This window comes from Hesperophylax consimilis, chromosome 7, assembly GCF_061612785.1.
Source record: "Hesperophylax consimilis isolate HC1 chromosome 7, BYU_Hcon_1.0, whole genome shotgun sequence".
In the NCBI taxonomy this organism is placed as follows: Eukaryota; Metazoa; Arthropoda; class Insecta; order Trichoptera; family Limnephilidae; genus Hesperophylax; species Hesperophylax consimilis.
In genome coordinates, this window is record NC_142842.1 from 13,562,259 (window position 1) to 13,587,260 (window position 25,002).

At 34.9% G+C, this 25,002-nt stretch overlaps 1 protein-coding gene across 11 annotated transcripts in view; it reads right to left on the minus strand.

The window, feature by feature from the left end:
* Positions 1–25,002, minus strand: part of Mp (collagen XV/XVIII-type protein multiplexin) — an 895,293-nt gene that overhangs the window by 60,225 nt on the left and 810,066 nt on the right. For 8 of the 11 annotated variants that reach the window (XM_089633234.1, XM_089633232.1, XM_089633230.1 and 5 more), the window contains 4 exons: positions 18,243–18,449; positions 17,212–17,328; positions 16,445–16,462; positions 14,649–14,750 (listed from right to left, as the gene is read on the minus strand). In XM_089633234.1, coding sequence (XP_089489360.1) covers positions 14,649–14,750; positions 16,445–16,462; positions 17,212–17,328; positions 18,243–18,449 — 444 coding nt within the window. The remainder of the gene's footprint in view (positions 1–14,648; positions 14,751–16,444; positions 16,463–17,211; positions 17,329–18,242; positions 18,450–25,002) is intronic. The other 3 variants (XM_089633233.1, XM_089633236.1, XM_089633240.1) reach the window with 1 other exon arrangement.

Here is a 25,002-nt window from a genome sequence, read left to right on the forward strand (position 1 = left end):
GACCAACTGGGACATGGCATCCTTATTTGTGATATTTTATTTATATTATTTGGTGAAAATTAACAGCAAATCTTAAAACTAAGGCGAAGCACTACGAAGTAATGCAAAATCATATGTGTTATATGTACTACGTACAATACTACGAGTAGAATATCATTTTTTATAATTCTCTTTATAAGCGATAAAAAAAATGCCCGTAAACACTGATAAAAAGTTAAAAAATCTCCTTCTTACTGAACGTATGTCTGAAAGTATGAAGGAGACATTCGTGTATGAAAGAGACAGCATGATTAGGCCGAATAGTACCAGTAGCTTCCTTATAAGTAACAGTACGAGTAGTGCTACAATAAACGTGTAAATAGTGTACCTTCACTCCAGTGTTATTATTGTAAAGCTACCCATCATTATTATACGAGATCATTCACTGATCTACATAAGGAGTGCAATTGTTAACAGCCCGATTTCAAATGTTACATCGCCATCGCCTTTGCATACTACATATATGTTATTTAGCGAAATGTTGTGACGCAGAAAGGACTGTCTGAGAGAGGGTGGGAAGTACCTCGCACTTCATATTTGGATACTTCACATGGCTAAAGCCATTTCAAGCTTTGATTTTGAATCGTGGTCTTTAATCTGGGTGATGTAAATTTTTTTCAATGTACGTTAGAATATTCATCTAATAACTGTACAATCTTCTCATTCTGACACTGAAGATAATTATACAAAAAAGTCTTAAAGCTCTTAATTTACAGTGGATTTAAATACATCTTCTGTTTCAGCAATTTCACTGAACAGCGCCATTCCTCGTGTCGTACTATGCTATACTAGAACATCTCCACATTTCTCCACATTTAGATTATTTCTCTACTATGTTATATTTTGGGGGCTCAAAGTTTGGTAGGGTCACGGAGACGCATTTTTTGCTGGGAAAAATGTGTCACTCATCAAATACCGTGTAACGCCACTGTTGCATTCCATCAGCAACACTACCAATAGTCCTACTCCTAGCGTCCACGAGTGGTCTCTTAAGCCCCGCGAGCCCTGGGCAATGTGGCCAACGGCAATACCATCAGCCATAGCAGATAGGAGAGGATGAATGGCGAATCTCCGGCGCCATAAAACCGGAACCCCCCAGCTAAGGGATGGAAACCCCTACAGAAAAACCCTGGCCCTCCTGGAAGGGGGTTGGGCGAGAGGCTAATAACCTCTCCCTGTAAAAGCAACGCTATTACGAATCCTAACACAGAGCCTCGGACAACAACTGAACTTAGGAAAAGACCCGGCAAACGAAATAAGGACTTGAAAATAGCTACCTGGAACGCAAGGACGCTGTATAGAAGTGGAGCCCTAGGAGAGATCACTAGGGAGATGACGAAATATAAAATTGACATAATGGCGGTGCAAGAAACCAGATGGATAGGATCTGAGCCATTTGACACAAGAACGCATACGATACTGCATAGTGGAAATGAAAGACACCATAAATTCGGAGTGGCCTTCATTGTGGACCGGAAAATGGGAAAATGCATATTAGACTTTAAACCCATTAATGAAAGAATGTGCAGCTTACGCATAAAAACGAAATTTTTCAATGTAACATTGATCAACGTACATGCTGAAACGGAAGATAAAGAGGACATAATGAAAGATACATACTATCAGAAACTCGAACAGGTTTACGACACATTACCATCGAACGACATTAAGATGGTAATTGGGGACTTTAACGCCAAGATAGGACAGGATCCTCTGCTCCAACACATTACAGGAATGAACAGTCTACACAAGCACGCTAATAATAACGGAACCCGAGTGATTGATTTCGCAGAATCAAGAAACCTAATAGTAGCCTCGACTCAATTCCCAAGAAAAGACATACACAAACGGACCTGGACGTCGCCAGATGGTAGACACCATAACCAAATTGATCATGTCCTGATAGAAAGAAGGGGGGCAACGAGCATCACAAACTTAAGGACGTATAGGAGTGCCAACTGTGATTCAGACCACTACATGGTGGTGGCCACCTATAGGAGCCGAATTGCAAACAACAGGACACGAAATCACCAACTATTCCAAAAATCAATACGGAAGCTCTAAAAACACCAGAAGGCAAAGAGCAGTATCACAACGCCCTTGTAAATAGCCTACCAGATCAGATCACTGAGCAGAACTCCCAAGAATCACTCGAAAAAGATTGGAATGATATAAAAGAAGCAATTGTAAGAGCAGTGGAATCAAGTGTCGGAAACATGCCCAGACAGCCCAGGAACCCGTGGTTTGATGAAGAGTGTGAAAGAAAGATAGCTGAAAAGAATATACTCAGAAAGAAGTACTTGGAAACGTCAACAAGAAACAAAAGACAGGCGTACGAACAAGCGAGAAAAGAAACGAATAAGCTGATACGGGGAAAGAAAAGAAAATTCTTGAATGATATACTGCTAAAAATGGAACAGGACTTTGTCAACAATAATCCTAGAGAAGCATATAGGGGAGTAAACTTCTTCAAGAAGGGTTTCAAACCGAATACAACACTATGCAAAGACGCTGATGGATCAATTATATCAGATAAGGAACGAATAAAAACAGTGTGGAAAAACTACTTCTATAAACTTCTCAACCCTAATAGCGACCTGAGAAGTCACCCTACCAACATCCCCACTGAATCAAGTAATGAAGAATCAGCGAACCCACCAACAATTCAAGAAATAAATGCTGCACTAAAGAAACTTAAAAACAACAAATCACCTGGGAAAGACAACCTCCCGGCAGAGTTGTTCAAATATGGAAATGAGCATCTGAGAAATCTGCTACTCAATTTAATAACTAAAATATGGACACTGGAAAAAATCCCAGAGGAATGGCAAATAAGCATAATATGCCCAATTCACAAGAAAGGTGACAAATTAAAATGCGAAAATCATGGAGGAATATCACTTCTATGCACAGCATATAAAATCTACACCATGATACTGAAACAAAGAATTGATAAATATGCAGAAAACCTACTGGGAGAGTATCAGGCAGGCTTCCGCACCGGTAGATCCACAACAGACCAACTGTTCACCGTCAGACAGATCTTGGCAAAGTGCTGGGAATTTGACATAGACATACACCAACTATTCATTGATTTCAAGCAAGCATATGATAGCATAGATCGGGAGTGTCTATATGACATACTACTACAATTCCAGATTCCACCTAAATTGGTTAGGCTCATAAAAGCCACAATGTCAGACTCAAGATGTCAGGTCAAAATAGACGGAGAATTGTCGGAAGAATTTACAGTATCACAGGGACTTAAACAGGGGGACAGTCTGGCTCCCACTCTCTTCAACATTGTGCTCGAACATGTAATACGAAAAACACTAATAGACACTGGCTCCAATATTTGTTTCAAGAGCAGTCAAGTTGTCGGATATGCGGACGACATCAACACTGTCGGAAGATCAATTTCAGCCATTAAGGAGGTCTTCGACCCTTTAGAAACAGCGGCGCAGGAAGTAGGACTGCGAGTTAATGGTGACAAAACAAAAATGATGGTACAGAGCAGGAACCCCTCACACAGAAGAAGAAGTAGTGCACTATTTAAAGACAACTACTCATATGAAGTGGTCGATCAATTCACCTACCTGGGCTCCAGCCTGACAGAGAACAATGAGGATCCAGCAGAAATCAGAAGGAGAATCACAGCAGCCAACAAAACATACTTCTCTTTGCTGCCAGTGTTTAAGTCACGTAGTGTCCACAGAAAAACCAAAATAACCATATATAAGACCATTGTAAGAACTGTATTGGCATATGGATGTGAGGCGCTGACACTGACGGTAAAGATGGCTGAAATGCTGGATACTTTTGAAAGAAAGGTGCTGAGAAGAATATGTGGACCCGTGAAAGAGGGCGAACAGTGGCGTATCCGGCACAATATAGAATTGTACGATATATATAAGGCCCCTAGCATCTCTGCACACATGAGACTCCTCAGGCTGAGATGGGCTGGGCATGTACAGAGAATGCCGGATACACGCGTCCCAAAAAGAATTCTGACTGGTCACCCAGGTGGAAAGAGAAAAGTAGGAAGACCCAGACTGAGGTGGGAAGATGAGGTAAGAGGGGATGCAGCACAGTTTCTCCAGGTGACAAACTGGAAGTCAGCCGCTGAGGACAGGAGGAGTTGGAGGCGAATGTTGCAGGAGGCCAAAGCTCGATATGGGCTGTAGCGCCATCGAAGAAGATGTTATATTTGGCCAATGAAGGCAATTTGAATAAAGTAGATGTTATACAGAATAGAGCTATAAGATGTTTACTGGCAAAAGGAAAATACGCAAGCATTAATCAGATGATAGAGCAGCTAAATTGGATTCCAATAAAAAAGAGACTGTTATTTAATGTGTTAATTTTTGTGCATAAAGTCACGAAAAACCAAATGCCAAAATATTTTAAGGATGAAATTGTTTTTAATAGATATTTTCATAATTGGGAGAAGGGCAGTGATCATGCCATTATACAAAGGTAAAGGGTCACGTATGGAATGTGGGAATCATAGGGCTATTAGCCTGCTAAGTTCAGTTGGCAAGCTGTATGGTAGAATTTTGATTGAAAGGGTAAGAAAGGAAACAAAGGATAAAATATGGGATGTGCAAGGTGCTTTTATGAGTGGAAGGGGGTGCATGGACCAGATCTTCTCATTGCGTATGCTCACCGAGAAGTTTCTGGCAAAAAACCAGAAACTTTTCTGTGCCTTTGTAGATCTACAAAAAGCATACGACCGAGTCGACAGGAAAAAGCTATGGAAGGTGTTGTCCAAGTATGGAGTGAATGCGAATCTGACTCAGGCAATTGCGTCTCTATATGAGGGAAGCGTTGCATGTGTTAGGGTGAACGGTGGTTTTACGGGGTGGTTTGATATCACAAAAGGTGTTAAACAAGGCTGCGTAATGTCACCGTGGTTATTCAATCTATACATGGATAATTGTATGCAAGAATTGAAAAATGTGGGATTGGGCGCGAATTTGAGTAATCTGAAAGTATGTTGCCTGTTGTATGCTGATGATGCGGTGCTGATTGCTAATAGTATGGATAATCTGCAGTCTCTCGTGTCTAGGATGAACGAAGTATGCGTGAAGAATGAGTTAATGATGAATGTAAGTAAGTCTAAAGTAATGGTGTTTGAAAGAGAAAGTACGAAAACAGTGTGCAATATAGTTGTGAATGAGGAATACTTGGAGCAGGTGGATGAATTTGTGTATTTAGGAAGCATGTTTACGTGAGATGGGAAGGCTGACAGAGATATTGAAAGAAGAGTAAATGCAGGTAACTCCATTAATGGAGGACTGAACGCAGTTGGCGCTAACAAAAAATTGTCCAAAGAAGCGAAGTTAGCAGTCCACAATGGAGTGCTGGTACCTACCCTGATGTATGGAAGTGAGGCATGGAACTGGCAAAGAAAGGATGAAAGTAGATTGAATGCTGTTGAAATGAGATCCCTGAGGCGTATGTGTGGTAAAACTATGTATGATTGTGTGAGGAATGTGGATATCCGCAAAGAGTGCAAGGCTGATGTAAGCGTAATGAGTAAGATCAAGAAAGGGACGCTTAGATGGTTTGGGCATGTAGAGCGAATGAGCGAAGAAAGGAGTGTAAGGAGAATATACGATGCAAATGTGAATGGTAGCAGAAGTCGGGGACGACCGAGGAAGACATGGCACGACCAAGTGAATCAGATACTTGAGTCCGGCCATGTCAAGAGTCAGAACAATAGAAGAGTATGTATGAGACGATGTATGAATGTGAATGAGGCAAGGAGTGTGTGCCAAGACCGAGTTGTTTGGCGGTCCGTCCTCTCTGCCTACCCCTGCGGGGAAACGGCGTGATGGTTAGTTAGTTAGTTAGTTAGAAATGTAAATAAAATTAGATTGCCACATATGAAGAAATCAAAATCACAGAACTGCCTAATTTACAAAGGACTAAAGATGTATGATGAAATGCCTGAAAGTCTGAAGAATGAATGTATTTAAAAAGAAATGTTATGTTCATTGTAAAAATATTTAAAGTTTCAAAATGAAATGTTTATATTCAAATTTTGTATTAACTCACTCAAAAAATAATAAAAAAATCTGAATAAATCGTGGCGACGAGTACGTGTACGAGTACGAGTGAAGTTTTCAGGCACGTATAAGACATATCGCTATTGATAGCCAAGAAGAATGGGCTATCAATAGAGATATGAATTATATTAAAACTAAGTATTGGGATATTTGCATTACGTCTGGTTTTTAAGCTAAATCTATTTCTTCTTCTAACACAGCAAACTTATTTTGTGGCACCATTTTAATTGAAATTAATAAAATACTTCGTTTTTACCACTTTTATTGTTTATTACCAACTCTATTACAAGCTCATGAAAGATTGTGTTAATAAACAATAAAAGTGGTAAAAACGAAGTATTTTATTAATTTCAAATAAATCTATTTGTTGCCTCAAGTAAATCTTTATGGTGTACGAACCTCGGATGCGTTCCATGCGTCCACACGCAGACATTTTTTTAGATTAACCCAACACTGGAGGCCCTGAGGAATATAATTTTTCTCAGATCCCATGTCATCTTTCTGGATGCTGTGTGGATGGTATTTTTTAAGGAAAGGAAAAAGAGGAAGTTCTGGGAAGGTACAAGGTATGAGGGTTGGTTAGGAATCTAGGGATCAGTGTCCAGGAGTGTGACGGACAAATAAATATATCCCTCCCACTGCGGCGCAAGGCGATGCGTCAAGAGACCAGTTGGAGGTACCTTTGTACTAAGTTTTTTTCGGGATTTGTTGCAGCGGAATATATTTTATATATGTATTTAGTCTATGCATTACTAGTATACTCCAACTTACTTTGTATAACAATAGGAGCGATTATCCTTACTATTAGAAGTATAAGTGAGCTCGTCAATCAAGTTTTTTTCGGGATTTTTAGATTTGCCTGTGGTCACCGCGCGTTTGGGCCAATCTTATCTTTGCAGAGCTGTCAGTATTTTTCGGGGCCCGGTTCACTTGTTATCGATTCCTCGCTAGGTTTGGTCCGTCTGTCGTACCTAAGCGTTCCAGCTTCCAGCTGAACAATTTTGGCACACAATTTAATAATGATGCCGCCTTGGTTATAAATTAGGGAGTTTCGCTCACCGATTGTATTTTGTAGCTTGACAATTATTTCAGCAACGCACTCCATCTCATCAGTCATCTTATTAGTTGCTTGACTGACTGTTTCCCGAGCTTGGGTAGATCTTGTTGCGATGGTTAATGAGGAGCGCAGGTTAAAATGGCCATACGATAAGATGTCACAATAAGAATTTTATAAAATTTAAAGAAGATAATTATTGTATTTACAATAAACATCTTAAAATAATGTATGTACCTAAAACCTGATTTGTATTGTTTATTCCAAATACACACACGCCAACCTAATTATCATCAATCGGAAATATAATGATTTTGTCTAATCTACGATTTATATTCCTGTATTTGATGACCATTAGTATTACAATATATTAGAGTCAGTTCTGATAAAGTGGATAAACAGTGATTTCGGAGTAGTAGTTATTAATAATTACGATTGGCTCAAGCTTTATCAGGTTTAAAACCAAAGCTCTCTAATTAATTCTCAGAATGAGATTAGAAAATAATATTTCCGAAACTAACGAGAATGGGACGTACTTAATGCAGAATAAATCGAGAGAATATTATATTTTATGATTACAATATGTGGCAGGTTTTAACAATGAAATATTTTATAAGGATTATTTACCAACGATATAACAGGTATGTGAGTATAACTAACGGACGTTGTTCCCAATTATATTGATCAACTGCTGAGCCGTAAATATGCTCAAAACTGCTCAAACCCACAACTATGCTCTTTCCAACGGAAAGGAGACAACTGAGCCATCATCCAATTTAAGGAAGCCAAACTACTGGATTAAACTTGCCTCAGTAAATGACTAGTTATAAAAAGTGTCGACAGAGTGAAAAATATTCGTGACGCCAAGGCACAAAGGCATTAAAGACAAGCTAACACTTTATTTTTAACATATTTAATACGCTTGTTTAAAAATATATAAAATATCGGTTTACGCATTACAGTATATAAAAAATATATATGCATTAATAATAAATACAATAATTAATTCGTCAATATTAATTTAGCATTGAAAGTTTTTACTTTGATGTCATTTTATTGTCTATGAAAGTGGGAGGGGCCACTTAAGATAATCTACAGTAAAGATGTTTGGAAACAGGCGAATCGAACGTTACTGAACAAATCACTTGGCTGATCGGACCCTGAGATTGATCGTTCTAAATGTTGGGAACAACGACCATAAGTGATTTAGTAACACCATGTGATTCTAACGGCCGTTCTTCCCAATCCTACTGATCAACTGCTGAGCCGAAATTTTGGTTCAACACTGCTCAAACGCACAACTATGCTCTTTCCAACGGAAAAGTGACAACTAAGTGATCAACTAATTTAAGGAAGCCAAACTACTGGATTAAGCTTGCCTCAGTAAATGACTACTTATAAAAAGTGTCAACAGAGTGAAACATATTTGCGAGGCCAAGGCACGATGGCATTAAAGTCAAGCTAATTCTTTATTTTTAACATATTTCATACGCTTAAATATTAAATATCGGTTTATGTATTACAGTACTTAAAAAATATATGCATTAATAATAAACACAATAATTAATTAGTCAATGTTAATTTAGCATTGAAAGTTTTAACTTTGAGGTCATTTTATTGTCTATGAAAGTGGGCATGGCCCTTAAGATAATCAACAGTAAAGATGTTTGAAAACAGGCGAATCGAACGTTACTGAATAAATCACTTGGCTGATCGGACCCTGAGATTAATCGTTCGAAATGTTGGGAACAACGGCCATAAGTAATATGTGGAGACATCCGCCGTGGCCCAGATGTAACAGTTTTGGTTCTGAGCCGCTGGTATCGGTTCGGATTCTCTTCTTTATAATTCCGAATAAGATTTATAAAAAGATTTTGTTCCGGTTAATGTGATCGTCATATATACCATCAGAGAAGTAATTAGAATAAGAAAAATGGTGGTTAACGTGAAAAGATACCACTCAATAATTTATTATGCTGCCGAAGCTAATAATAATAAATTGGACTAAAAACAACTTTGAAAGTATACAAAATTGCTATAATAACATACCTCAATAATAATAATAAGGTAAGTATAATACTCATGTTTTGGAATAATGGTACTATTCATAGAACACTAATATATTATTTGGATATATAAATTTAGTTGTGAATAATGAATACTTGAAGCAGGTAGATGAGTTTGTGTATTTGGGAAGTATATTTACGAGAGTTGGCTGATAGAAATATTGAAAGAAGGGTAAATGCAGGATACTCCATTGATGGAAGACTGAACGCTGTTGGCGCTAACAAAAGAAGTGAAGTGTCCAAATAAGCGAAGCTAGCAGTCCAAAATGGAGTGCTGGTACCTCTCTGATGTAAGGCAGTGAGGCCTGGAACTGGCAGAGGAAAGATGAAAGTAGATTGAATGCTGTAGAAACGAGAACCCTGAAGCATTTGTTTGTAAAACCATGATGAAAGAAAGAAATATGGAGATTCGCAAAGAATGCAAGACTGTTGTAAGCATACTGAGTAAGATTAAGAAAAAGTTGCTTACATAATTTGGGCATGTAGAGCAAATTTAGAAAAAAAGAGTGAAAGGAGAGTATATGACGCGAATGTGAATGGTGTAAAAAGTCAGGCACGCCCAAGGAAGACATGACAAGGTCAAGTGAGCAAGATACTTGAGTCCGCCCATGTCAACAGTCGGAAGAGAAGATGTATGAATGTGAATGAAACAAGGAATATGTGCCAAGATCGAGTTGTTTACAGTCTGTCCTTTCTGTCTACTCCTGCGGGAGACGGCGTGATGGTTAGTTAGTTAATTAGTTTTATATGTGTATAATAATTCTTTCAGCAAATTCATGTCATTCAAATAATTAAAATTTAATATTTATTTAAAAGAAATCCTCAGCACGGGAGATCCCAGTAAGGATATCATTATCTTAACTTATTTAAAAAAATAAATACATTAAAAAAATATTTATTTACTAAGCAAGCACGACTATAGCTAAAAAAAGTAACAAATTCTTGTCTTCGAACTGGATTACGTACTAAAGAAGGAAATGCAATTAGATCATTCTATTTTTGATCTATAAAAAATATTTATGTGAAAACAAACACATTTAGGAAGACGAAACGTTTTATATTGAAGGTTTTAATCCACGATTTGGGAACCAGAGTAGGTACCTCTACGGAACGGTAAACCTTCCAAATAAAAAAGGAATAAAAGAAAAATATTAAAATTTCGTTTGTTTTGTAAAGTCAGTTTTCTTTTGCTTGTATATTCTGAACCTTTATTAAAACACAGTCCATTAACATGAAACAAAAAACAGAAAGCACAATAGCACAGATACAGCGGCGGCGAGTGGTCGCTATACCGTCATACACACCCAATTATGTCACGCACAAACCATTAATTTCCATTACAGAAAACACAATTCAGAGGAAGAAGATAATTACAAGATTCACCAAAGGAAAAATCATTCCGGCCACTGTGCCTAACTACTCGTAAGATTTTTTATTTGAAAGATTTCTGTGGCGGTCCATAATACTTTCTTACCACAACATTTTTTACGAGGGTCATTTGTCAAATGAAAGATTAACTTAAGGCCATACTTATGGCACTAAGTGCTAGTGGTTGAATTTGGCCTTTCTATACTTATGATTTCATAAGATATCTTAACAAGAGGCTGGGGATAATCCCCCATCAAATAGACCAGTTCTTTTAAAACTGATTTCGTCAAATGAAAAATTTAAAGGTTTTCTTTTTTTGATAAGTTTATAATATCTCTTTTAAGGCGAAGCTTAATGCCAAATCACTATTTTGATTAATATTTATAACGAATTGGTATACATTATGAATACAAAAAATATGATTTAGATAAACTGGAGGTTTTCCTATCGCTTCGCTTGAGTAGAACACAAATAAATATATAAATTACTTAAAAAATATATAAATGCAAACTACTAAAAAAAAATTTTTTCAATAGAAATGTATGAACGCATAAAGGAAACAACTTAAAAAAAACAGACTATTATAGCTAATATTATCTGTGACAGTTTCATTTGATTAACTTTTTTCCTTTCTTATAAAATTATTTATAAAATAAATAAAACCAGTTTTTTGCTTGAAATCGAACGTTTCTAAACTTCGTTTACCAAGCGATTTTAATGCCTATTACCTACGATATAAGGTATACCAAGAATATACACATTTTCGACTTGTAGCTTCTTCTTAACGGGTAAGTAACTAACCAACTCGCATACATAATATATAAGTATATTTATTTTTACTCTGGAGACATTTTACATTCGTATATGTATTTCAGGCGAATAATTGCTTATAATAATTTGTTACATTTCATAAAATTAACCGTTCGACAACAAAGGCCACAAAAATATCAAATATAAAAGGACTAATTGGCACCACAGAGACAACTATATTCTCAATTGTTAATGAAGTTTTGCATTGTACTTGAAATACAAAAGTCATGATTATAGCATAACTTTACTGTACATTTAAAGTTAATATACACGTTTCTAAACATTTTTGTTTCCCCCCCGTTTGAGAAACACTGAATATATGGATAGATATTATATGGTACGTCTTGAAGTACTTATGTGTGTAAGAGAGATTGGAAAATAAATACATGAATACATATATACAGAATACATAAATGATTAGAGTAGATTGGAGATACTGCGAATGAATTCACTTAATCTTAATTTATTTGCGCACGAAATGTGTATGACAAATTGAGATCTTTCTCTACTGATGCAACAAAAACTTTAAATTTTGGTTGGATTCTTTTAATTTTCAATGTAATTTTTGGGTAACATCTACACTACATTCTGCAATGTTGTTGTTTTCTTCAACGTTTCCTAAAACAAACATATATATCATCGAAGAAGGATATAACAATAAAAATATCAAAAAAGTGATATAAATCTTCAATTAACCTTCAGAATTTAAAGAAAAAATGTTCCAATAAAAATTTAATCAAATAAAATAAAAATAATGATATTCGCGGGATATTATTTTTAACGGTTTTTTCAATTTTTTTTTTTGAAAATGTCTTTCTATTCTGATGAAAATGTGTTATTCTTTGTGGAATCAATAAGCATTTTAAAATTAAAAATGTAGAATCCATTTTGATTCCAAAATTATACTAATGACATGGATTAATTTTTTAAAAGAGTTTTTGTCGTGATTAACTTTTAAAGTTCAAAATAAACATACTCATGTATGATATGTCAAATGCATTATATATCGGACAACAGCGACAGATAAAGGCAGTCTGTATAAAATAAGGTCTACATAGAAGGCGGTCTGTGGCAGGACAACGTCTGCCCGGTCCCACTAGTATTATATAGATATCCCCTATGTCAGGTAAAAACATGTTTTTTTTAAGCACCGCCCTCTGTTGGATTTTATGCACGTTTTTTTTTATTTCTGTATGGACGTAAAAGCTAAAAATTACAAAAAATATTTAAATATTTTAAGTATTTTCAATAAATAATCAATAAAAAATAATTTTTATTCATGAGGTAAATAAAGATTGATTCCTAAGTCTAAACAATATTGTTGTTTTAAATTAAAGTTATGAATTTGATTTAGTGTAGTGCGATTTGGTGAACAATATTTTTTGTCAATAAAATGAATTAGTACACTTTTTACTATAAAAAATCCTTAAAATAGGCAAAAAATAATGATGGAGGAAGGGGGGGGGGGATGTAGAGAAGTAAAAATTTGTTGTTTTATAATTTCGGATAATAAAGCTAAACAAAAAAAAAAATAGATCACGACAACAGCGCCACCTATTGGGTCCAAAACTATCATATGTTTCAAGCTGGAACTGATCATACACATTCACAAAATTTCATTGAAATCGGTTGGGCGGTTTCGGAGATTAGCTTGTACGGCCACAGTGACTCGTGATTTGTTTATATATTAAGAAGATAAATCCTTATTCTTATTTCTAAAGTATTAAAGATTTTTCGTGTTTTCATCGAGAACAGGCTCTTTCATATATTATGATGCTAAAAGCGAGCGTAGGTTTTTAATTTTTATACAAATTCGTTAGCAGTCCGCGTTTTTTGTTACAAAATGGAGCGATTTGAGTGTTTTGAAACGATATTATAACATAACGGTTGTTCGATAATGGTACCATATTATAGTATAAGAAGGTTTATGACAATTTTACGCGTTTGTCTGTATTGATGTTTATGCCAGAAGACATGTGGTTGCGATAAAGGAAGCGGATATGTCCTCAGCCTCCACATTGAGATAAATGCGGCTCAACGACCATAAGGCGGTCCACATATCATTACATTTGGAGATACAAAGCACTCTGCCAAATTGGGTACCGTTTTTATCGAAACATGTATTTTATCTCAGCGACAACCCCACGCCCTTCGAAATGGGCTATGACAGATCTGATAAAGTACATGGCCTGCCAGGTCACGAATCACACACAAGAAACGGTCCATTCACGTAAAATAAAATAAATATTAATCAATTCGATTGTTAGGATTCGGGATTTGAGATTTTATCAACCCTTTCATAGCACAAATTGGATTTTTTTGAAAAGTTCATTGGAATAATAAACTTTACAAAAAGTTCGATTAAAACGTTAATAAAATCACAATAGTCCTTCAAATTCGATTGTTTCTTTGACGAGATCGTTGGATTAATTAATTATTAATGCACGCTTTGTGATAAATTTTGATTGATGTTCGCTAAGCAAGAAACAAACTGTAAGGTATATTTTATAATCAAATGTTTATTTGAAGCAGTTGACTTTATGCGTAACAATCTTTTATTATTGAGTCCACAAAATTCAAAGGCACGACTGAAATTAAAGTTTTACACGTCTCTAGTATTAAATAAAGCAAACACAATCCCAACATTACTACATACCTACAATGACAGTGATCAGTGATACAACTACAACTCTAAAATTTGATTTTTACAAGGTTTAACTACATTTAATTATTTTGCCAAAAATGACCAAAAATTAATAAATAATCTGTCTTAACAAGTCATTCGGTTGGTATTCTAAATGTATTATTGGCAAAGATACTTGCATATCGCTATTAACTCCGTCGTAATCTCCCAATATTTCTCAAGAACCACGTATGTAAGAAGATTGCAGAGAGGGAGTTACAATGAAGATTTCGGCGGCAAGACCATTTTTATTATTTTTATAATACATCGGAGTAGAAAGGCAGGCTACCTACTACAAACCAATCAACTTTGCGCAGTACTTTACGTTACCTATTGGGATTTTGGTTTACAACGTACCATTGAATACAATTCAATTCTGGCTTATTATGTTCCCAAATTAAATTACTCTCTTTTCATGCTATAGTAACATAATTATTAGAAATGTGAAGAATAAATATAAGTATTCTTAAATTAGATTACGTATTTCAACAAATTGGGACAATATACATATGGTTTATAATGTGGAAATATATGTATAAGGTTTCGAATTCACTTACCGATCCGAACCCGCCGAACATTCCTGCTGCTGACTCTCCCTTTTCGCCCTTTTGTCCATTGGTCCCGGCTGGGCCTGGTAGGCCGCTCGCCCCGGGCCGGCCCTGTTCAAAAGAATTTCATTTAAAACCAATACAAATTATGTTTAATACAACATATTCATTAATTTATGATATCCGGAGGCATGCCAAAAAATTTATTTTTCAGTAAAATGTGTCTAAAGGATAATATATGTTTTTGATACTGTGGAAATATGGACAAAAATTTGCTCGATTTTGTGATAAATAAATCATAGAATTTGAATTCCAGAATCATGTTAGATTCTTTTGGAATATTTTAGAGTTTTTTAAAATTTAAACTTATAACTACGAAAGCCTCATAAATATTGAATTATCATTTCTGATAATATGATTATTATAAACAATATTTTAAATAAATACTGATGGATAATTTGAGTACTGGTTAATGAATTCGACAAATTCGAAATAAATTCTTTGAGATGGCGAAAACTTCAAATCTAATTTCTATAGGTAAAACTTTTCTAATCCTTTGAAATGCTTTACGAGCCAATCTACTAACGATTTAGAAATTGTAGTACAACATGTTTATCTGCTTTTTTTGACAGTGGCTTATTCGCCATTTCTAAAAAAACACAGGTATAAATTATTGTATGTTAAAAAAAAAACAATTTGAATTGATTTGAAAGAACTAATTGGACGGAAAACTCCAAATATGTCTTCGTTTACGACATTATAGGTAAATATTACATACGTTCATGGTACAATGTAATTCGACACTTGAATGTCAATTGACATGTTGACTCTTGACTGGTGTGAAATGTCACCGTCGTCTCTCTGGAATACAGACGAGTGCACAAAAGACCTGTCGTTTTTTCTCCAAAGAATACCTCTTTGTAAAAGGCGATGTGTTTACACATATATACCGGATTAATTTACACTTGTGTATTTTATTTCTGGTGCGCAATGGTCTCTGAATTCTTTTGCAAACTTTCATTGAAAACGCGTTTTACTGCTCACTGATCCAACGTAATATTGTGTTGGTCAGAAGGGCCATATCATTCATAATCTTCTTCAAGCGGAGAAAACAAAGTGATGCAAAATATTGTTAATTTATTAAAAATTTATTTAGCAAATTTCATAACAAACTATCATTAAAACACGAATATGTTATAAGGAAGGCAGAACACGTGTTCTTCGAAATAATAATAGTTTCACATCTCGTCAATTACACATGTTCAGATATATTCTGAATGACTAATGTATTATTTGGAAATGATCCTGCATTCAAATTTTTAACAGAATCTTAGTAAAAAAAACCGTACTCATTTGTCTTCGTTTACTTTATTAATTTGATTTACACGCCTTGATTGAGGAAAAATATATTTTAGCAACATCTAAAAGTAGTGAAGTATTTTTTTTTGTATAATCCTTCAACACGCTTAATCCTTTCAAAGGTAGTGTCTTGATTAGATTTTGTAAGGAATTAGTGTTACCGCAATTTGAAATGCCATTCGTTAATAATTGAGCAAACAGAAAGTTTTGACGGATAAGATTTTAAGTTCGAGGCAAAGTTTCATAAGAGATGCTATTTATTTGGAAGCTGAGATCCGGCATTAAGATATGTAAATCCATCCCCGTGAGGCTCAAGGGGTGAGAAAACCTAATCCCAATAACTAAAACTCGGGATCTTTTTTCAAAGGGCTGTTCACAATATCAAAGCTGGTAAATCCCAAATGAATTATGGCGCTTTGGTATATCCATATTAATAAAATTCTTACCTTGTGAGAATTCTTCTCCTGGGAAAGGCGTAAACAGAAAACCGCATTAGTGGAGGTGAATTATTGAAGTTTTACTACGGAGAGAAGGCCTCTCTCCGTTAATAATATTTCAGACGAAAATTCCCGATAAGCTTTTTTTCCCACCAATAAAATATGCTACCTTTTACCCAAAGCGGCTAGGCACGAGCATGTAAGATTGCCTACACAAGACGTGTGTTTATACTATTACTAACATTTAACACGAAAGCATTATACTTCTAATCTATTTAAAATACTTTTTATTATACGGTATAAATACATACTGTTGTCTCGAAAACGAGTTTAAAATCTTTTTAAAATATTGCAAAATGGTCGTAACGAAGAAAGGCGTAAGTGAGAGATTAAGTTTTCTAAAGTAATTAATTCACCTAAGTCTAAAACAGAACAAGTCTGCCAAGAAAGTTTCACGTAATAAAACCATGTGTTTGTTTTGTTAAATCAAAACAAATTTTAGCACAGAGGCTTCAAAGTTTTAATCAATATGAAACACATTTACGTATGGTGAAAGTTTAAAGAAGAGATTGCATAAGGCAAAGCGAAAAATAAAGTCCTGTGTTAAAAGTTAAACATTTAATTTTAATTGAATAGATGATTCTACGATTTACATAAAAGCACTTGTTTATTTGCGGTAAAGATTATCTTTAATATGTTAAATACGTTAAGTATATATTATGGTTAGCTACGCATACAAATAATTGTGTAAACATTGATAATATAATAAAACTTACGGCCCATCCTGGTAGCCCAACTTCCCCTATTGTTCCAGGTTTGCCCGGGGTTCCTGGTGTGCCTTGGATACCCTGTTTACCCCTCCTACCCCTCTGGCCCACGTCCCCTTTGTCTCCCTGCAAACAAATATTACATGATTTACAAATAATAACTTTTTAAAACTGTTTTAAACGCATTTTCTTGGTCACAATAAAAATCAAAGTGTTTTCTTAAAGAATTATTTTTAGAACAAATTCTATTTGAAAGAGACAAAAGGGCAAACATAATTACCTTAATTTTTATGGTAAATAATTATTTTACTGATAAATCTATTCCATTTGTAAAAGAAACTACGAGTATTTAGTGATTTAATATTCCAGAAAGCAAATTGTTTATGCACCTGTGTATTAATAATATCATGGGTAGTAAAACATACAGGACATATTACGTACAAAGCAAAGGCACAATTACGAAACCTTATTACGAAATCATCGGATCGTGCCGGGTCTTTATGGTACCTTGTATAATAATTGGTTCTACTGGTCCTTGAATCCTAAGCAAATATTTCCATCCTTTGCCGGAGATTTTGTCAATGGTTTGGTTCAAATATAGAAGTTTTTTCTAAATTATTGTATTTGCCAGGATTGTGACGACTTATCGATGATGATCGTCACAATCCTGGCAAATACAATAATTTAGAAAAAACTTCCATATTTGAACCAAACCATTGACGAAATCTCCGGCAAAGGATGGAAATATTTGCTTAGGATAATTCTCACCAGATTATCTTTGAAACCAACTGGCTTCACAGGTTTCAAATACTTCAACCACTCAAATAAAAGTAAATCCTCTCCCAGAGTTTTCCTTGAAAATCTAGTTTATGATGAAATTATTAAGCGTTGTTATGTTGAAGAGTCCTGATGATTCCCTTCAGACAGTTCCATGGATAGGGGGTCCCAACTGCTACCACTGATTTCTCACTCCACAAACACCAAATTCAATATCTCCCGATCTTCCATAATGAGCATATTAATAATATAACTGCCATTACCTTGATAGTGACAAAATCATTGCCTGTAGTCATCGATATGGGTCCGGGCGGGCCTCTCTCGCCACGGTCGCCTTTGGTGCCAACGGGTCCCAGGGGCCCCTCGATGCCCGGCAGTCCGGAGGGCCCGATCTCCCCCCTCTCCCCAAGCTTGCCGTCATTGCCAGGGAAGCCCTGTGGCCCCTCTGCCCCTCTGTTGCCCTTTTCACCCTGGCAAACAAATAACAAACCCAAAAGTTAATTAATTTTCGATGTTCGTAATTTCAAATTAGAATTTCGGGTAATCTTCCATGTATTTATGTGAGTTATTTGTTCGTATGAGGTAGTGATGTAATAACTTGGATAAAAGGATTCTATGCGACCAATTGACCGATGATTATGCTCTTTTTTAATAAAAAAAGGAATTTCTAAAAACTCTGATCGCGGTTTTTTAAAATTAGTTAATTAGTTAAGTATTGCGAATGCAAAGATCCAATAATAATGAAACAAGTCCAGTAAAAGCGTTATGAACAATTTTTCTTTATTTATCTTAAATTAAATTGTCGAAACAAAAGTTCATTCATAATATACTGAATGAAAAAGCACATTTTGTAATACACCGCTTTAATTGGATTGATAAATGACATCCCATCAGATTTCGCTTATCTCAAGCTTCGTCAAGGCTTGTATATTAACTAACCATAATTAAATACAGACACATACATATAAGAAAATAAAGCAGTTAGAGAAAGAGATATAAATAGAAAAAAAATGTCACCTAATTGGTGACAGAAAGAGATAAAAATAGAAAAGAGGTAGACAAATTATTATTATCTCTTTAATCTACGCTGAAACTATTTCCTCCTCCCCTTACCTACTCCTTCTTAATAATTCGTATTTTTCTGTTCTATTTTTATCCCTTTCTCTAATTGTAATATTTTTCTGTTTGCAATTACAATTAGTTAATATATAAGTCCCGACGAAGCTTGGGATAAGCGAAACCTAGTTGGCTGTCATTTATTAATTTAATTGAAGTGGTGTATTACAAAGTGTACTTTATCATTTAATGTACAATGTCTAACACTATATTTTATTTGATTCATTCATAAAAATCATTTTTAATAATCAAAACAATATTCATTAATAAACATATAAAGAGCAAATATTTCTACAACGAAAAAGTAGAATATAAAGTTTAAGAAATTGTTTAATTTATAATCCATTGTGAAAAAAATAACAAATAAAGATAGAAAAGAACCATGTCTCTTAAGTGAACAGAAGAAGAGTTCGAAGAACCCATGAAGAAATGTGAATACAAGTGAACAAACTACCAGAGATGGGTCATGTCAATAGTCAATATAAATAAAGAGTTTGTATGCGTGCAAACTAAGCAAAGTGTTTGTATTAAGAAAGAATTGTGTAGCATACGATTCTCTCTGCTTTACTTTCGGAATAGTGATATAATGATAAGTCAGTTAGTTATATATACTATTATAACATTTTCTCCGATCTTGAATAATATGAATTGTACCGCAAGAATAAATAGTTACTTGTTGCGCTGTTTTTTTTAAATTATGTCACCATCTTATTCAATTTTCCAAAAACATTTAACATTTAGAGCGATTATTCAAAGCTTTATGCTTTACCAAAGCCATATCCAGTATGTTTAATGCTTACTTATATTTATGAGGATATTAGTTAGTAGGAGGGAACATGTTTTGTTTGTAAGCAGTTAAACGTTTAACATAAGTTAGCTTTCACACTATTTATTGGATATTCAACTGGAGGAGAGAGCCGTTATATAAAGAGAGTCGAATAACTTAAATCTAAATTCATGACGGAGAAGAAAACTATCTTTCTTTAGGGCATTTCATCGACATTTAAGTTCGCCTCAGCACTGCTTTTCCCAATCAGGTGGATTTTTTCTACCTTACAACTCCTGTGGTGATCTGTCTTTTTATTAGTACTATCTGGCTGTTATTTAATTTACCGGTTTTGTTTTATATTAAGTGCTAAATTATAATATGAACTCCTACTTGTCAATTTGACTGGCCTAAAACAGGATCCATTCCTAGTTGGCTAGTCAAAGTTTCCGCATGTTTTATTGTATGATTTTTATTATTATTATTATTATTATTAAGAACAAATAATATTCTGACTGCGAAAAGGCAAAAGGGGAAAACCCGTATTTTTCCGATATCTTCTTTTTGCTTTGTTAGTCTCTCTGTGGCAATGTTCCTGGTAAAAGGATATAAAAATGCCGCATAATATGTGTGAAAAAAATAAACCAACTAAAAAATAGAAAGAAGAACATCTTACCACTAGGTAGGTACTATATTGCATTTAGAGCCTTTTAAAATTTAGAAGTAATAGATAGTACTTAACTTTTACTTTTACGAGTATGTAAAAAGGATTGGTAGGAATGTTCAAAGTTATTTTTGTGATATCATCTCAATCGCATTTTGTTTAAACTACTTGAACCATGGTCAATGTTCGTAGAAAGTGTATTTAACAAGTTTGCCTCATACGGGCAGTTTAAAAAAATGCATCGGGCCTCTCGCAAGCTCGTGACGTAGGTCGAAGTCCAGTTGGAGTCCAAAAGGGAGTCCACTCTTTCACTTTTCACTAGGTACATAATATATATATTTTAACTCTATGTTGATTTCATAGAATTTGTGTCTACACAAACAAGTCAAATTAAAGTCGAAAAAATGTTGTTTTTTAGCAGTAAAAATATGGTAGTAAGTGGTGAATGGTTTAAAAAGTTTGGCACCCCTGAGCAAGACGTAATGCGTTATCCCTGCATTGAAATGATATACGAAGTTAAATTAAAGACTATGTAATGTTGATTTTTAAGAGGGGACAATGGTGTGGTATAGAGTAGTGAATGGTAGAAAAGGTCGGGGACGCCCGAGGAAAACATAGCGCTATCAACTGAAACAAATATTTACGTATGATAAAATTAGGCGTATGTAATTAGCGAAGAAAGGGGTGTAAGGAGAATGTATCACGTGGAAGGGAATGATAGAAGACGTGGTCGGCCGAGGAAGACATGGCGCGATCAAGTGAAACAAATACTTAAAACCAAACTTTTTCTTAACAATAATATTATGAATTTCCACCTTAATTACAGGGTTTTCCAATAAGAGGTGTTATTTTGATATTTAATCGTAAAAGATCAATGGTTTCGTTGCTTGTGTGGCACATAGTGCCGTCTTGTTGAAATTAAACGTTGTTCAGATCAATACCATCCAATTCAGGCCATAAAAAATCATTAATAATTTCTCGATAGCGATCCATTCACCGTAACTGTTGCTCAAGCCTCATTTTCAAAAAAAGTAAGTTCCAATGACTCCGCCGGACCATAAACCGCACCAAACAGTCACACGTAGAGAATAAAAAGGCTTTTCAACAATAACTCTTGGGTTTTCCGAGCCCCAAATGCGACAATTTTGCTTTTTGACGAAGCCACCGAGGTGGAAATGGGCCTCATCACTCAAGATGATTTGCATTTGATTCACTCAAGTGAATTTATAAAAATTTAATGCGTTGTTGAAGCGTGTATTGTTCCATTTTTATTAATGACGTAGTTTCTACTTGTCAAATGTCAAAAAATGACAACTTCAAAAGCAACATCTACCGAAATAGGGGGCTATTCATAATAACACCTCTTATTGGAAAACCCTGTGCAAACAGTTTCTAATTATTATTTTTTGGTAAACTAATGTTTAAGACAAGATTTTTTATGCATAGCACAAAGGGTAACAATTATGTTTCAGGCTAATAATTATTGCTTATAAAATAAACAGTTTTTAATTACTGTGACAAATCAAATTTCGTCACAAATAAATTTGAATTGAAAACTGAGTGTGTTCCCGCAGTGTGTGCCCAAAGACAAAGAAAGTGTTGACACACGTGGGTTGTAAGGAAATAAGTGAGAAGTGCGGGGTAGAGGAACGAAGACAGTGAAGACCGAGGCGGGAGAGAGAGGAGACCGAGACAGGAGTGGTGGTGAAGGACGCGTTACGCGCCCAGTGGTGTAATGCTGGGCGACGGATGAAGAAGTAACAGTCGATTTTGAGAAATTGATTTGCAAGATATGTTATCGTCCTCAGGCGACGTAATGCTGGGCGCGAGACGAAGAAAGTGCGGTGAACAGACGCTGCCGGGAGGGCCTGAGTTGCAAAACTGCAGAAGTTGCCACCTAGGACTTGGGCCTTACTAAGGCCAACGCACAGAACCAACTTAGTGACAACAGTGTAGTTACCTACAGTTAACAATGAAGATGTGAATAGTGGAAGTTAGTTGTATCCGAACCATATGCCAACTAGTTAAGATTAAGATGTAAGTAGACATAAGCATAATTTAGATTTAGTATATTCTTAACAAATACAATCAAAACCCAGACTCATAATTAATATGATGTTCATAATTAAATTCACCTCCTTTGTCCCCGAAACGTGGCACTGGTGAGAAGGCAGAACACGACTGAAGAGGTAAGTATAAAACAGAAATATATTTAAGTATTATTCTGAGCTAGTATTATGAAAACGGATATGTTATAGTACACTACAATTCACAACCTCAAAACTCTACTCCAAACCACTCATAATCAGGGCAACGCCGGGTACACGTCAGCATCGTCAATTTTTGGTATAGGTATATTTCCACGCGCGCACTTTTCCACGTATGGTTTGTACATACCACTACATACTTTGAATACATTATCATTTCATGATTTTAACCACTGTTGAATTTGGCAGCTACCTCTGGACTGGAGCCCTAAAATACTTGAAAAAACCCTCGACTTTAGTTGATATTGTATTGTTTGACCCTTTGTTTGACATTATCTATATCACGATAACGGATCGTTTATACGATTCGTTCTTGGATCAACATATCGTCTGTGGAAAGATTTTCGTGTTACGTCCCTCCTAGAATGGGTCTGTTCAAAAATAATTTTCAAAACATCATCTTCTCAAAAAAAATATACGCATATTTTTTTCCCCGAAGCCTCCTGTGAAGAATTGATGTTAAAAAATACTTGTTGAAGTTTGGCTTATTTCGGTATAATTATGTTGCATTATTCCATTTAACTCTAAATATCTCGCCATCAATCTGACGACAAATTCAAATCTCCCAGTGGAAACTGGACTTGTATCTACATCGTGACTTTTTGGCCAATCACCGCTCTACCGGTTAAATACATTTTCAACAAATCTTGGCCCATGGTCATTACTGATACTCCGACGTGCCGAATTAATAGGCCATTTGCACATCATTAATCGGGTTTAAATTCTAAACATTCTGTTTTTCTTTTTTAATCGAATTTTTAAAACTGTAGCGATAATTTTAATCCGCCAAATCACCAGAAGACCAGAAAATTAATTGAATAGCTAAAATCAATAAAAAAACTACGAATTTCATACAAAATAGCAGAGGGGAATAACGAGGCACACTAAAAATATAACATTTCGTAATTATCATTAATCGTAAATAATCATTTTTTACCTTGATCTGCCTTATTGGTAATTATGTGTCCAGGGTAAAGTGCGCCAACTTCAGGAGGCGGTTTTACATGATGGTAGAAGTAACAATGATGAATAATTTTTTTCGAAATTTCAACTTTTTTTTCCCAAACAAAATCTTTTTATAATATTTATTTTCCCATAAAAAAATTAAACGTTCTTACCGAAAAACTGCTTAAAGCATTCATATAACTACCGTAGAATCCGAGATAATAAAAATAATTATAAATGTTGTTTAGTTCCAGTATTCTAAGATAATTTCTGCAAATAAAGTAAATAAATTAATTTTAAGGCGACGCCATAGTTATGGAAAATCATGTGTTTTTGGTTTGAAAATTTGGTCGCCCAGAAATGTTTCAGATGCTATACTGCGAGTAAAATACATCTTGGCCTTTGAAATAATCGAGTATTTTTAAGATAAGTCTTTTTATAAGCCCAGAAAAAAATAATGTATAAGGCCTATGAAAACTGCTTTAAAGTTCAAAATCTCCTACTTACAAACCCATTTTCGGTTATGATTTTATTGTATAATGTGGCAAATTAAGTTATTTATAAAATGATCGAAAAAACAATAAATATTTATGCCTGAACATCCACAAAATAAAATAAGCCATGTTTTTTTCTTGCATAAATCAAAACAGGCGGATGGTGTTAAGCGGGAATTTAAACCTTATCGCCATCTACGTAAGGGTTGTTGATAGCGGCTCAATTTAAAATATTACACGACGTAGTGCATCGCGTTAAATATTACTTTCAAAAAGTCGACGGAGTCTCAGTGTTGCCATATTCAAGAAAAGATCAGAGTGGAATTTAGAGACCGGACATTATGGAGTTATGTCACGAGAAAAAAAACGAATTTATTTTGTTTTAATAGTTATGTAACAAGCAAAAATAAAAAATATTATATAAAAAATATATTTTCATACTTTTTAAGTCGTTATAAAATGTATTCAAGCGGCCTATTGGGAGGGTTAAATCAAATCTGATCATCAAAGGGGGCTACAAACCGATGAACAAAAAGTGTTTGTTCATCGGTTTTTGTATTTCATATCTTATACAGATATTAATATATTTATTATATATTGAACACTGGCCACAGGTGTTTCCAGGGAAAACATAAAATATTCAAAGACGATAATCCACGAACAATATTACTAGGCACGTTTACACGCATATACAGCCACGTACCTGTAGAATGTTAACCTGCGATTCCCGAGCATATTTTGATACCCAATGGAGTAAAAAATATTCATATT